Source organism: Phocoena phocoena, chromosome 4, assembly GCF_963924675.1.
Source record: "Phocoena phocoena chromosome 4, mPhoPho1.1, whole genome shotgun sequence".
NCBI lineage: Eukaryota > Metazoa > Chordata > Mammalia > Artiodactyla > Phocoenidae > Phocoena > Phocoena phocoena.
In genome coordinates this window covers 33,777,250-33,792,793 of record NC_089222.1, presented here as the reverse complement: position 1 = coordinate 33,792,793, position 15,544 = coordinate 33,777,250, and the positions used below count along the sequence as shown (strand labels likewise).

At 37.2% G+C, this 15,544-nt stretch overlaps 1 protein-coding gene across 13 annotated transcripts in view; it reads right to left on the bottom strand.

Moving 5' to 3' along the window:
- MBNL1 (muscleblind like splicing regulator 1) overlaps positions 1-15,544 on the bottom strand; it is a 143,481-nt gene that overhangs the window by 22,164 nt on the left and 105,773 nt on the right. For 8 of the 13 annotated variants that reach the window (XM_065876235.1, XM_065876233.1, XM_065876230.1 and 5 more), the window contains exons 2-3: positions 15,195-15,365; positions 5,196-5,396 (exon numbers count right to left, since the gene is read on the bottom strand). In XM_065876235.1, the coding sequence (XP_065732307.1) occupies positions 5,196-5,396; positions 15,195-15,365 (372 nt within the window). The remainder of the gene's footprint in view (positions 1-5,195; positions 5,397-15,194; positions 15,366-15,544) is intronic. The other 5 variants (XM_065876238.1, XM_065876239.1, XM_065876240.1 and 2 more) reach the window with 1 other exon arrangement.

Sequence of the window (15,544 nt, the reverse complement as noted above, 5' to 3'; positions counted from 1 at the left end):
GCCTTATTACAATTAAAAAAAAATGTAGACTACATAGACCTGTGTGCATAAAACTCAGTATTTCTTGGTAATTTTCTAAAGAAATTAAAATATCATACAAGCAGTAGCCAAACACTCTCTACAAAAATATGGAAGTAAAATAATTCTATCAATAAGCCTTTCTTAGATTATTAAAAGCATTTGCTTTTCTAATCTTATTTTGAATTGCATCTTTTATATGCAATAGATCATGACAAATCCATTCAATGCCTATAATAATGTCATGTAGGTATGCCTTTCACTATCACTTGAATTCACATTTATCTTTAAATGCTCTTTTTTGTGTAGGCAGTAGGTATCATATGTTTTTATGTCTATATGAAAAAAGTCACTAGACTCTTCTGTGTCAGTAAGTAGTGGAAGCATTCAGTATCCAGTGGTCTGAATTAGAAATTCATGTCATGATTACCTCAGCAGAATAAAACTTTCGGCACATGAATACTTTATTTTAAAACAAACTTTAACTGAAAAGTATCAGAAGCCTAGTGGTTTGCTCTCCTTCCCTGGGAATATGTCGTATGTTTTTGTCATATAGACTATTGATATAAAAATGATGTAGTTCACGAAATGGCAATCTAATGTCTCCATCAGCATATGAAATATGTGGCCACTGGTTTGTCTTTTGTTTGGTTAATGCTGTTATGCAGTATAAATTACCCTAAAAATTATCACCAATTGCTTAAAATATTTCATAATGCTGTACATTGTGTTCTCAGCAATTTCATAAAATGTAGAATGCTAAATGCATTGGAGGGGGAAGATTTTTGTATACAAGTAACTGTACATGAGGTAAATGATGAAAATTAAGACTTAAATAACAGGTGCTGGCATCCCTAGAATAGGTATTTTATAGACCATTTGCATTTAGAATCACCTGGCAGATCTGTGCAAAGGATTTCAGAGACCCGCTAAAGACCCACTGAATCAGTCTGTGGGGATGAGGCCCTGCATTAAAATTTTTTTTTTTTAGTGTTTAATTTTTTTTTTTTGGCTGTGCTGTGTGGCTTGTGGGATCTTAGTTCCCTGACCAGGGACAGAACCCAGGCCCTGGGCAGTGAAAGCCCCAGTCCTAACCATTGGACCGCCAGGGAATTCCCAGGCCCTGCGTTTTCCACAATCATCCCAAGTGATTCTAATCACATTAAAGCTTGAAAACCACTGCTCTAGGACTAGGGGCATGAACTAGATGCCATATTTTGTAGCTGGAATGTTCAAAATGTAAACATGTTCTCGAGAAGAATGCTAACACATGTTTAAAATGTGTCATATTTTATCTCTTCTGTTACATTACCCTAAGCTCTGAATAAGGGCATGTATCGTTCTGTGATTAATTAATTGATTAACTGGCTGACAGACTCATTTATTCCTTCACTGACTAAGTTACTGGGCATCATTTATGAGCTTGGCACTATTCTGGTGGACCTTTTCTTGTTGTTAATAACACAGCTGATAACCTTATAAGGCTTCAAGATATTCCTTACAACAGTTTTTACGTGTAAGATGTTCAACAGTTCTTCACTGAATATTGTTGAATAAACAAGAGAATAAATGCATTCATGGATCCTTCCTGCACCATAAAAAAATTGTGTCGTGAAAATAAGTCAAACAATGATTTCCTTAATTACCAACTCTTTGTAATGAAGCAAAGATATGACTAAAAACCTCAGTCCTTTCCAGTGCCTACAGATTTTTAACAATTTCTTAAAATAATCATTGAAAATGACCGCTACTTGAAAATTACACAAAGGCATCCCAAGGTCACAAAATGGAATTTAAAAGCCTCATTTCAGTGACTGATATTCGGGAGAGTTGCTTCTCTTTAGAGCAAACCATGAAGACTGAATTTTACAGCATAGAAAGTATGCAGCTACAAGGTCTTTTAAAAGATATCCAACAGGGCTTCCCTGGTGGCGCAGTGGTTGAGAGTCCGCCTGCCGATGCAGGGGACACAGGTTCGTGCCCCGGTCCGGGAAGATCCCACATGCCGCGGAGCGGCTGGGCCCGTGAGCCATGGCCGCTGAGCCTGTGCTCCACAACGGGAGAGGCCACAACAGTGAGAGGCCCGCGTACCGCCAAAAAAAAAAAAAAAAAAAAAGATATCCAACAAAGAATGGATAATATGAATAGTGATAGAACGCTTAGGTGTGTGTGTGTTATTTATGTGTTAAATACCTTTTCAGTAGTTTGTGGCTGGCATTAAACACAGGAAAATGACCTAAATTTCACCTAGAATGTTCTAACTGGAGGTGATCTTAGAGATTATCTGGTATATTCCCCTAATTTAATATGTGTGGAATATGAAGCTCAGAAAATATAAAAAACTTGACCTATGCTTACTCACCTAACTAGCAAAATCACCAGCACTACTCCTTGGATTCGATTCCTGTTTTTCAATTTAACATTTTTTGTAGTATCACACTGGGTGCTATAAATATAAATATGTGTTAGTTCCTCTAAACAGAACCAGAAGGCTGATAATCTACCATGTTTCTAACTTCTTCATTGTCTATTTTGTAGCCAAAGAGAGAAAGAAGTGGCAAGAAGAATTGGCCAATATTTTAACTGATTCAAAATCTGTTCACCTCAAAAGGAACTCAAAATTCTAAAATGTACTTGGGAGTTCCATGAGTTAAAAATAGAGTATAGATTTAAACCCCAAATAACTAAATGTGTAAATTAAGTGTGTGCACTTACTGCCATGTCTTTTAGACTCCAAGATGTAGTGCAATTAGCATGAGAGGAAATACCCTGAAGATAGGAGTGTCTAAAATCACAAGTGCTAGGAGAAAGGTGCCCCTTAGCTTCACATTGCAACATCCTAACAGGTTGTAACTGTGACATTGAGTCAGATCCCATGCAGGAGAATAAGGAAGCTGCCCTACCATCAGGCATTTAGATAAGTGGAATTCGGGTTAAAAGGAAATGACAGTCATTGCAGCAGTAGCCATTTGTTGTGACTATGGGAAAGGAAGACAGACAAAATACTCAAAGTAGCTTCTTGCTAAAGAAAATCAAAACAAAAAAAAAAGAAAGAAGTCTTCATTTTAACTAAACACCATACAAAATATAACCAATTACAGACTACCTAAAATTGTAGGAGGATTAGTTTAAAAGAGTTCTGACCACACAATCAGCCTTTTAAAGAGATTCTTTGACAGAGATTTAAATAGAGACGTTCTCAGCTTTACGAATATCATCTCCTATTAATAATTAATTCTATCAAGTTATCTCAGACTGCCTATTTGGTTCCCATTAAACAATCAACAGTTACACATTATGAACCCAGGGTTTGCTTCAGACAGGTCGGTGGGGGGGGAGGGATGATTCATACATTGAGCACATCTAATAATTTTTAAATATTTAAAATTTCTTAAATTTCCTCCCAGTTTATCTGCAAACAGCATTAGTTAATCAATGAGCAAGAACAATTGTGCAATGACGAACCACCCACAAGTCAAGGTGTTATCTCTAGCACACAGCAGAGTCCTTGGTGCACAGAGGGCATGCAATTAAGTCTCAACATCCTTCCTGAGTTCTCCTGGTGGAACTCTTGTAATTAGTAGCTTTTTCCAAAACGTTCAATGAAAGGTAAAAAACAAGCCTAAAATAAACAAACAAATGAAAACTCTAAAGGGAACATACAAGCCAAAATTTACTGCCTCCTCTTTGTACTGTCACCTGTATGGGAAGGGAGAGTAATACACTAGTGTTTAAAAATGTAGTTCTGGGTCTTCCCTGGTGGCGCAGTGGCTGAGAGTCCACCTGCCGATGCAGGGGACACGGGTTCGTGCCCTGGTCCGGGAGGATCCCACATGCCACGGAGCGGCTGGGCCTGTGGGCCCGGAACCTGTGCTCTGCGGCGGGAGAGGCTACAGCAGTGAGAGGCCCGCGTACCACCAAAAAAAAAAAAAAAAAAAAAAAAAATGTAGTTCTGAGTTCATACCCCACCGGAACATCCTACCCGCGTGACCTTGAATTAAGTTATGTTTCATCTCTCTCCATAAATTTATCGCCCTGTTAAATGGAGTTAATGATAGTATCTTCCTCATAAGATTGTTTTGGGGATTAAATGTGTTGCATATGAAGGGGTAACGCTGTGATTGGTAGATAGTAAATATCCAATAAATATCAACTATTATTATTACTGTCAAAAAGATGGTGGCAGTTATAACTACTCTGAAATCTGAGATCCTTTGTAATGCATGCAATGAAACTTAATAAAAAAAAATTGGTGCTTATTAAATAAATTCCTTCTAAACTGATTAGAGTCAACTATGTTCACACAATGGCCTTGTTCTACCGCTTTCTCAGTAATTAAGACATGTAAACGTTCTCAGCACTAAGTACTGCCTCATGCTAACCAGGGAAAAGAGGAAGAGCTCATTTGCTCTTTATATGGACACCAATGCTAGATTTGAGAGCTTCAATGTACAGTAATGTTGCCATTTTTCCCCTTCACCTAGAGTTTACCAAGTTCACTACATTACAGCCATGCTAAAATTCTCAACAACCACTTCAACATAAGATTTATATCTTTAATTTCTTTTTCATGTAGCAATAGCAAAGTACATACGATCATCCTTGACTCTAAGACTGAGAGCATCACCCAATTTACAATTTAAAAACTTATAATCACATTTCACAAACAAGGCTGCCTTGCTATTCCAACCAAAATATTATGAGGCTTATGAGGAAACCTGCAACGATAAATTTCAAAACAGTTTGTAGAGAGTAACTGAATAACATCTTTATGAGGACAAGTATCAGGGGATTGACAGAATTTGTTAATAGCAACAATAACAAGAAACATTTAGGAAGCTTCTGCTGTGTGCCAGACACTGACTAACTCTTTGAGGTAAGTGCCATAAGTTTCTCCAATTTGAAGATGAGGAAACTGAGGCACAATGAAGTAATAAGCCGTCTGATCCCAGAGTCCAAGTTCTTACCCATTATTCTACATACGGATGTTGTGGCTTCTATAAATGTTACATTCATCAAGTATAGCATATCTATATTCTAGCCAAATGCTCCAAACACTGAACCAAAATCTCTGCTTTGAATTGTTTCTAACCTTCATGGCCAAGGAAGAAATAAACAAAGAGCACACTTTGAAATTTCGAATGGAATACGTAAAGACACCAGCGAATCACTCCTACCTCAAGTCTGTCTGTCCGCATTAATTTCTGTGCAGCAGCTGCAGCAGCTGCAGGTACAGGGACCCCAGGATTCCCTGTAACCAACATGGGTGCAGTCGGCAAGATCTCTGCTGGAACCAGGCTTGGGGAAACAGGTCCCAGGTAGGGATTAAAGGCTGCTGATGCATTGGTGGCTAAGCTTGGTGCAACTGAAAACATTGGCTGAAAAATAAAATACAAAGCAAAATTTAATCGGCAGGTCTTGGTTCAAAGTTGATATCCTGCATTACATATCTATCCTCCATCCATGTATCCATGCATCCATTCATAATCCATTCTCCCTTTGCTTCCTCTTTCCCTCCCTCCCTCTCTCCATTTAATTGTATGTTTATTTACTCTCATTTAGGATAAGAACGTTTCTTAAAATAAGCATTCATCAAATCAATGTTCTTCTAAAATATAATGGGTAATTATCCATTAAATTTTCCACTGGGATTTTGAAGCTTGGGGTCTATAATACTTGCAATTTCTTTTTGAAAAATAGCTCAACCAATTCAATACAGAAACTTCTTGTGGTTACCTAATCTCCACCTTTGTCCTGATTTAATCCTGGAAACTTGTCTAAGAAATACATTTCATAATTGCTATGTCAGATGTACTTAAAAGATCTGTTTACAACTGTTAATAGGTTGCAAGTGTCCTATTATCTAGAATAAATAAAGCAGAACTCACAGTGGACAGCAGAATTTCAGTCAATGTAAACTGTGAATAAATCTTATGGGATACGTCAAAGGTGATGATGACACCATTTCTTTTGAGCATATAAGATAAAGTATTTGGCATATATATTTGTTGCAGGTTTTCCTGGGGAAATTATAAATCTCCCACCAGCCTATTACACCTTTGTGAGACACTTAACAAATTCAGCTTACTAGGGAGAAACTATTCTGAAATGTGAAGTCTGAAAAAGAACACTTCTAAAGAAATGCATTATGATTGTTCAAGGAAATACATATAGTAGCATTGAATAAAATGCTACAAGATAGATTTTTTTTGCCAGAAATGCTTTCATGAATATATGACAGTAGTTTCTATTTGTTGATATGAAAATTTGCATATCAGGAAATACGTGTTTTTGAGTAAAATTAAATAATTTACCCAAAATCTATTTTAACAATGTGCTTTTCCAGTTTTCAAAAGATAACCTAGCACAATTTTCCACCTTATTGGTGGTAAATTTTCAACTTCCTAATTCAATGGAGTTTTCATTCTTGATGTTTAATGCTGTGTGTAATAATAATGTTTGTTTCCAAAACACAAAAACAAATGGACAAAATGGATCCTGTTCATTAAGGTAATTTTAAACAATCTGTTATCTTTACCCTGTAGTAAGGAATAGAATCACAGAAATTTCTTTTAGGAAGAAAGGGACATGAGAATGTAGATAATTCTTCCCTCTGACAGGAATAAGAAGTTAGATGACCCCAGAGTTTATTTAGTATTCAAGAGAGTTTTGGTGTAAGGTTTTATGCAATCAAGATGTATACGTTACAAAAGTAATTCTTATAGCTCAGAAGAAATATCTTTAAAAAAATAAAATATATCCTTTATCTAATTTGGCCCTGACTCATCCTGTATTTAGAAGAGTAAAACAGATTTCAAGTATACCTCTTTTCTTAGGGCAGTGGTTCTCAATTATGGGTGATTTTGTCTCGCAGGGGACATTTTGCAATATCAGGGGACATTTTTGGTTGTCACAGCTGGGGGTGCCAGCTGCATCTAATGGGTAGAGGCTGCTAAGTGTCCTGTAACACAGAACAGTCCCTCGTAACAAAGACTTATCCAGCCCCAAATGTCAATAGTGCTGGGGTTGAAAATTCCTATCCTAAAGGATACAGCCTTCTCGTGACTTCACAAATTGTTTTAGGACAAAATATTTGCAGCTAGCATATCCAGTCTTACTAAGAAGACCATGTAATACAGAGTATTTAATACATAATATACCATGGATTCCATCGATATTTTCAAATTAAAATAATTATTGTTCCTAATGTGTTGGTTTGAATGCCATGGTTAGTTGCCCTGCCTGGTTGATGGCTCTTGATGAAGTTGCCTGAAGTAATACTTCCGGTCCCCAGTTCCATCCCTGCCCAAGGCAGCTACCCACGGACAACAGGAAAACTACTGGGGGTTCCAGATATTAACAATCAATAACCTGTCAGAAACTGGGGCCCAGAGCAATCTCCATCTATCAACAGTTACTTATTCAAACAGCAGCTGATCTGATACTGCTTCACTGACTACTGGCTGCCAAGGCAGCAGCAACACAAGAGTTGCCCTGTATAGTAAATACATGCTGAACTTGGATCTCTATTCAGAAATATTCAGGTTAAACTTACACTGTTACACGCTGTCGGACACAATATGTGAAATTTCAGCCAGAAAAACATTCTAATTTTTCTCTTAGATATTTAAGAATTATAAGAAATTTAGCACAGAAGACTAAAAGACTAGTTTAGAATATGGAGAACAGAGCTGGTCAATGTTAATTCTTGCTATGAATTAATATGTATTTCCAGAGAGGGCATTTTAAATGTATACTTCATAAAGTTACTGAGATGTTTATGTCACTTTGCACAATCTACTATAATTATTTAGAAGCAGAGGTCCAACTGACAAACTGATGGAGGGAAGAAAAGCATTTTTATTTTAAGAAAACAAGATCAGTGGCCAGTAAAATTCAGCTTTGCTAAATATCACCGAATAAAATAAATTTATAATCTGCAACGCATATAGTGTAGCAGTTGCATATTACAGATAAAAGAATACTTTTATGAGATAAAAATACTCATCTTATTAACTGGAAACAATTTTTCCAGTAGATTGTTTCTACAGAGTCGTCACATGAATTAATTTTCTGACAGTTCAGCAGAACAAATTCAAATCTGAAGAACTTTAGGGCACTGTCCCCAAGTAAAATCTGTAGCAGCTTCTAAAACACAAACTATTCAACAAACACTATCTCAAACTGCTCCCTCTCCAGATAAAGAGTTATTTGCTAAACAGGCAGACAATCGATAATAATAGCTCTGTACTTTGAAACTGGATTCCAGCAGCTGCCAAAAAAACCCCACGGAAGTGCAGCATTCCTTCATTTCTTTTGAATTTCTGTAAATTTGTTATATCCCTTTTTCAAAGAGCACCTTGCTGGAGGTAGGTCATTGCCGGCCCCATCAGAGTGCTCTAATCAGATTAGTGAAGGACTTGAACTGTGGTACTGCCAATTCTCTATTCCAAATGCCATCCGAAAGAGGATTCAGCAGAATCACAAAGACGGATATTAATACAATGGTATTGTCAAGCAGTATCCATTTTCTCCGAAGTAACCACAGCATAACATATAACTATGTAATTGGTGTATTTGATACTGACTATATCCTTGTAATAATGATTTACAGATATCTTTGTTCCCAGAAGGCAAAAGGAAGGTTGGTTTATGATTGCCTTTTTGCCAGTGAACATCCTAAGCAGAGAAAAACAAATTGCAATCTCACTAATGCTGGTGCATTTATGGGCTAACCACTTGTTTGTTTTAAATGAGACATTTGATTCCATTAAGGTAATCAGGCTTTATTATGAATGAAAATGTTATTCAATTTCACATTATGACCCTCGTTAACTGTGTGCCAACATGATTATTACAATAATTCTATTTATTGCGTGCCAGGCATTGTGCTAAGTGCTTTACCTATGTTATTATATTTAATCCTCATAATAGTAGAGTATAAACTCCTTGGAGCAAATGAAAGCAAAAACTCCACTGCTTTTGTTACAAGGAGGAGGGGATACATGTTTAGTTCACTACTAAATTCCCAGAACCGAGAATGATGCCTGGCACACAGTAGGCCCTCAATAAATATACACTGAATAAGTGAGTGAGTCAATGAATGAATGAAAGTGTGAATAAATTACAGCCTTGTCAGGTGGATATTATTAGTTTCATTTTGCAGATAAGGGAAAGGGCTCACAGAGATTATGTGCCCATGGTCACAAATGAGTGTATGGAAGACCTAGGATTTAGACATCGGTGTGTTTAATTCCAGGTGGTTCTAAAACCAGTGGTTCTCAGTGCTGGCTGTCCAGCAGAATCACCTGGACGACTTGAAGCCCAGAACTCCCTGGCACTCTCTACTCATCAGAATCTCTAGGCAGCAGTAGTTTTTAAGGCTCCTGGGGAAATCCGATTCCATATACTATGTGGTCTTCTACTATTTAAATACAGAAATAGGTCCAGTTTTCAGGTTCTATGTGAGGTCTCTAAGTATATATGTGCCTCCTGTGGCTCCCTGCTTTTGAACATGGTTTTCCCTCCACGGTGAAGGTTGCTCCTGTCCAGCCCAACTGTTTAATTCCTAATTAGGCTTCAAGAATCACGACTCTTTCTCGAAGTTTGCCCTGATCCACGCACACCTCCAACTATGAAGGGGCTTTTCCTACTCTCTGTTCCTACGTAATTCTTCGTCGCTGGAGTTCAGCATTGATCACCAGGTGTGTTTACTTAACCATCTCTTCTACTTGGGCTCTCAGAGTGCAGTCTCAGGCACTGTGCTTTGTCCATTTTGCACATCCTGCACTTGGCATCTATACAGGTCCTCTACAAACATTTGCTTAACAAATATATTTACGGATTTGCTGTTTTTCTCTGCCACAGAAACTAACTAGCAAATATATTAAATGTTTTCTAGTATACGTATTTGAACATTAAAAAAGATTTAGTGTTATTTCCTCTGAATCTCAAATTTTAATCATTCATTTCTTTAGTATGCTTATTTAAAATTTAATTTATTTTATTTTTGATTGTCACTTTTTTCATATTGAACTAAGTTTCATTAACAAACTGTTACCACGCTGTAATCTTGCAAATATCATAGGGATTCTAATTTATTTTCAAACACTGTGTGAAACAGTGTTTGTTCTGCGTATAATGTTTGCCATTTTTAATAAAACAGAGGGAGTATATAAAACAAATAATATATACTCAGTATGTGCTGGGATTTACAGAACACAAATTTTAAGTCAGAGTTTTCTAGATTTTACCACTGTGTGTGTGTGTGGCGGGGGGTGGTGTGTTTTTGATGGTCAAACGTGTAAACAGGGAAAAATTAAGCTTTTTAAAAAAATTTACAGCACAAAATCAAGGTATATAAAACCATGTTTCTGGGTAAGCACAGCCCTGTACAAGAGCTATAAACAGTCTCTGTAAACAATTATTTTGAATATAAACATAGAGCCAAAAGCTAATGGGAATTATCAACAAATTTACATTACAGTGTCTTTTCTTCTAAGAAGGTAGCCCGTGATTGGAATAAAATGAGAAATACCGTTTTAAACTCTGCTTCTAGACTGACTCGCTGACTGGGCAAATCAAATGACCACTTACTTTATTCTTAATTTCACAATATACTTCAAGTGACTTTTAATGAAGTAATAAACATTTAAATAAAGAAGACTCACTTCTAGCCCTCCAAGAAGAAAGGTATCAACAAATATGGCCTGGTGCCTAAGATTCAGGGCCCATTCTCACGCTGCTTGAGGAAGTAGAGGCTCCTTGACAGAAATAGGCAGTAAGATGGGCAGGATGGATGAAATAAGATTCAGAGTGACGGACCTGGAAACATTTTTACCAGAAACACTTGGGGATAAAGCAGCCTTATCTCAACCACTAGTTGGATAAACTGGAATGTAAAGCACTAAAAAACAATTTAAGAATTCTAGGTGTTCCTGGAAGTGTGACAAATGATGACTTCAAAGCTTTCAGGAACCAACTGCCCAAAAAACGCTTGGATATGAAGTGACAGCAAAGGCAAGGCGACAGGAGCAGCAAAGGAGCTCCTAAGACTTTAGCTAAATCCAGTAACTTTGAATTTCTCTATCCCTAGCCTACTTCAAGTTCATGAAATGCATAGGGAATTCGACATGAGTTTTGTACCTCGAAGTAGCTAGTGTGTGTACCTTCAGGGCAGGTGCCTTGGGAAATTATGGATGGCCAAGGCCAACCTTTGGGCTCACAGGGAAAGGCATGGGAGGGCACTGCTAGGGGACCTCCAGAGCTCAGATACACTCTTCAAAACACTGCTTACGCAGACCTCTTCAAGGGCAACGCCGAGAACCTGGAATCAACAGGGTTTCTGAAAAACATCTTTCTGGGATGGACCAAAGAAATACACCAGATGCCTCTAAGTTGTGAGCCCCTAGGTGCAGTGTATCGTTGATTATTTAGTAATTTCTTGTTAGATTACCTTTGCATCAAATAGTGTATGGCAAAATAATAGTATTTTTTTAAGTACTACCTAGAAAAAAAATCCAGAAATTTTATTTTTTTAACTTGGATAATTAAATACTATAGGTCCTCTATTTATCTTCACAGAACATACAATAAAGGATAAAATGCTCTTTTGCATTTTTATTAGTGGTTTAGAAATGATAATAGAACTAACACCAATTACTTGATAATTTACTATGCTAAATTTCAGGAAGTAGACATATAAATTCAATTATTTATTTTCAACTACTTATTTTCTTATCTTATGAAATTGGAATAATTATAAGATTGGTAGGACCTTTCAAATAATATATCTTAAAGTTTTCACTATATGCTGAAAAAGGTCAGGGATTTTAAATGAATCCACCAAAGACCCAGAGTTGGTTGGTGGCACGTCTCCATTTAGTGTTTCTACAGCATGGACGCCAGAACCTGAACGGCCTGGGTGAAAATCCTGGCCCTGCTAACTCACTAGCTATGTAACTTGGGCAAACTAGTTAATCTCTGAACCTCTGAGTCTTCATCTCTAAAGCTGGATAATATTCCCTACTTTTATAGTACGGTTGTGAGGATTTATGATATAAAATGTGCTGAGTGCCTTCAATGCCCTCAGAGTACTGTAATTACCCCCCAAATGTTATGTTCTTTTTCAGATTCCTGGCTTGGTACATTTCATTACAACATAATCAAGTCCATGAAAACAAGAAACTCGCCTATAAATCCCTGCATTTCGCAGACCAGCCCAGTGTTATATTCTGGAGATCTTAAATTTATAGACCCGGTCTCTCAAAATTTATGAGAGAAGATGAGAACCCAAACTGGGTGGCATGATAGCTATTTCCTGGTCCCAACAGTACCCTCAAGTCCCTGGCTGCCTCTGCTAACAGTCTACTAATAGGTATCCACCTGTACTCCCCATTCGATGCTGCAGTCTCTATAATTGGGCTTGTGCTCTGGTTCCAGTTATAATTCCTTTGGACTCTGGCTCGGGTAAACTACCCTGAACCTCTGCCTGTTCTTCTCATGTTCGGGAAACTCTTTCCTTCGTTCTTTCTTTCACTTATCAAGCAATTTTTTAAATCTCTGCCACATGCCAGGCATAATGCTAGATGCTTCTGAATTTGATTAGACCTCGCTAGCCTCTTCCCCTCTTCCTGTTTCCTCCAGTTATGGTCTGGGGGCCAAACTGGCTGGCCCTAGAGAACTAAGATGCTTTACTTACTTGACTAAAAGTCCAGTCACTGCTCAGATATTCCTGATACTGCTGAGGTTATGAATCTGCTCACAGCATTATCTCCTTTGCTATCACTACTACCTGGGTTGGATCCAAGTTTATACCACGTCTTCAACCACCACCATCTATTCTAGTGGCCATCCTCTTCTGAGTGGCAACCCTTTTCCATATTAGTCACCTGGCTGTGTTATAATCCCTCTCTGTAGGCCCAGCACTAAAGTTCCAGTAAACAGCTGGTTATGACCATCTTGTTTATTTCTGAATTTATATTCTGATATGAATATACATTTCCATATCATTATCCTCATCAAAACAGGGCTGACTACAAAAAGGATCAAAAAGTCTCAGGTGGGGTTTTGAAGGCAAATTTCCTGGATTAAAGCCTTTTCTACAGTCATTAAAACCCTAAATGCTTTAAAATTGAATAATTAAAATGACTTCTATACTCAGTACAAAAACATCACTCTGAATGGAGTCTACTTTTAGACTATGATCTCAGGAAGCCTCTAGCAGAAGGGTAATTCCACATTCAAATCTAGTCATATCAGGGAAAATTAACATAAAGCCTGAATGGGCTCACAACTAATAAAAATAAATGCTCCATCTAAGCAGAGAATTTTCCAACAATAACACCAGAAAATGAGGTAATTTTTCTGATGGTTTCAGAAATCTGTGACTTGTTGATTTTTTTTTAAACAACACATATTTGTTATATCATTTCAAACACATGAGCATAAATGGTGTTTAGAGTTTGTCCCAGGATTACACATACGATGACCCTGAAATGGCCTTGAGAGTAAAACTCAAGGACTAACTCAGGAGATGGGCCAAGACTTCACAGTGAGGAACTCACTGTCATGACCTGTTCTCTGCCATCTGGGAACCACACTTGCTGATCTCAGAGGTTCTCCCAGTCACCCAGAGGGTAGAGCCTGCCGGTCAGCACGCTCTAAATGTTTAAGTGGAACAAAGTGTCTCACATCAAGGAGAGATATTATATTGACTATCGCAGTAGCCACCCCAAGGATTTATCAGATCTTTGAAACCATATGTGAGAGTCGAGTGTAAAAGAGAACTCTTGTCCTATATTTTACGCTAGAGACAATGATTAAACTTTTTTTTAAAAACCAAATGGAAATCTTCATGCTATCCCAACACAGACATGTGAAATTAACAGGTGTCACAGAAATAAATTTAAGATATCATATTTTTAACTGAGTCCCCAATAATGGAAAAAATATATCAAGTTAAAACAGACAGAATTATAATATTCTCTCACCTCAACTGTATAGTATTGATAATTGGTATCACTGCCGATTGGATTTGGAGATCCCTCCCACCTCGAAATGCAATCCCCCCCTCTTTTTTGGAATGATTGGTTCATTAAGTTCTAAGAGAGAATAATAATTACATTGAGTTCAGGGGTTAAAATGTATCAGGAAAAAAATTAGTTAGCATACATGCTACAGTTAGCTATCAGAAAAATGTGGGTCTTCACGTTTCCATGACCCCATAATATTGCATATAAGTCAGTGACAGGAATATTCCGATCATTGCAAATTTCAACATGCATTTAAATACAGAATTACTATATCACAATTAACATCAGAACATCTTTTGTAACCTAAAATTAGTTACGATATTAATCTCTCACATTTTTGTGGATAAATGTGAGTAAAGGTTATTAAAGTCATTTATCACATACACCCTCCTCCCAAATCCAAACAAATAAACAAACAAATAAATAAATATGCTCAGAATCAAAGGTTACGTACATACACTGCTCAGTAAACATTAAATCCATATGATCACCTACAGTTTATAAAATTTTGCTCTTTTCTTAAAAGCTCTTTCTATACAGAGTTTCTAAGCTCTTTCTATACAGAGTTTCTGCCTCTCCTGATTAGGTCTCCTTTGATGAGACTTCGAGGTCCATGATACAGATTTGTCACTGTCAGAATTTTCCTAGCATTTGTAACTATAAACTAGTTTCAATTTAAGTTTAAAAGAATAACAAAGGCTCCTTTTCAAGAAAGAGAACTGTATAGATTCTCTTTAATGAGAGAGGAAAGGGAAACATTTTCTCAAAATTAAAGATGATATACACCAATTTTTAAAATGACTATTACTGCTAAAGGTAGCCTGAAAATGCACCTTGACTATACTGCTGAGTTTAACGACCACTTAAAAAAAGACCATTTAACGTCTGCAAGTCACAGGATTTAATTTGAAGGGAGTTTTGAGGGACAAACATGCTGTAATGTAAATTTCCACATGATTTAGCCAGAAGATGCGTAACTTTACGGTGTGAAAATTGTTTCCAGGGTTTGACTGCTAGTTTGGCTAGAAAATGCTAGGTAACTGACACTGTTACCTATGTTCAGTTGATCTATCACCACTTTAACACTGAAAGTGAGCACTCAGAATGACAAACCTCAGGAACGAGAACTGAGAACACGCTTACCACGGGTTGCAATGGGGCACCGGGCATCATGGCGTTGGCTAGTTGCATTTGCTGGGCCAACATGGCCATGTTCTTCTGCTGAATCAAGTTATTGCGCCCATTTATCTCCAATTGCGTTTTTAAGTGGGGGGGTGGGTGAAGATATTTGCAGTTCTCCCTGGAGCAACGACCCTAAGAAACAAAAGCAGAAAATAATCACCTTAAAAAAATAATAAAATCCACAAATCTTAAGAAAATCATAATGATGCAAACCCGTCACTTGAATCTACTGTGGGTCTTTCACACACTGAAAAGAGTCCAAATCACTTTATTATACATTTCGAGTAAATAATGAATTCACTCTAGTGTAT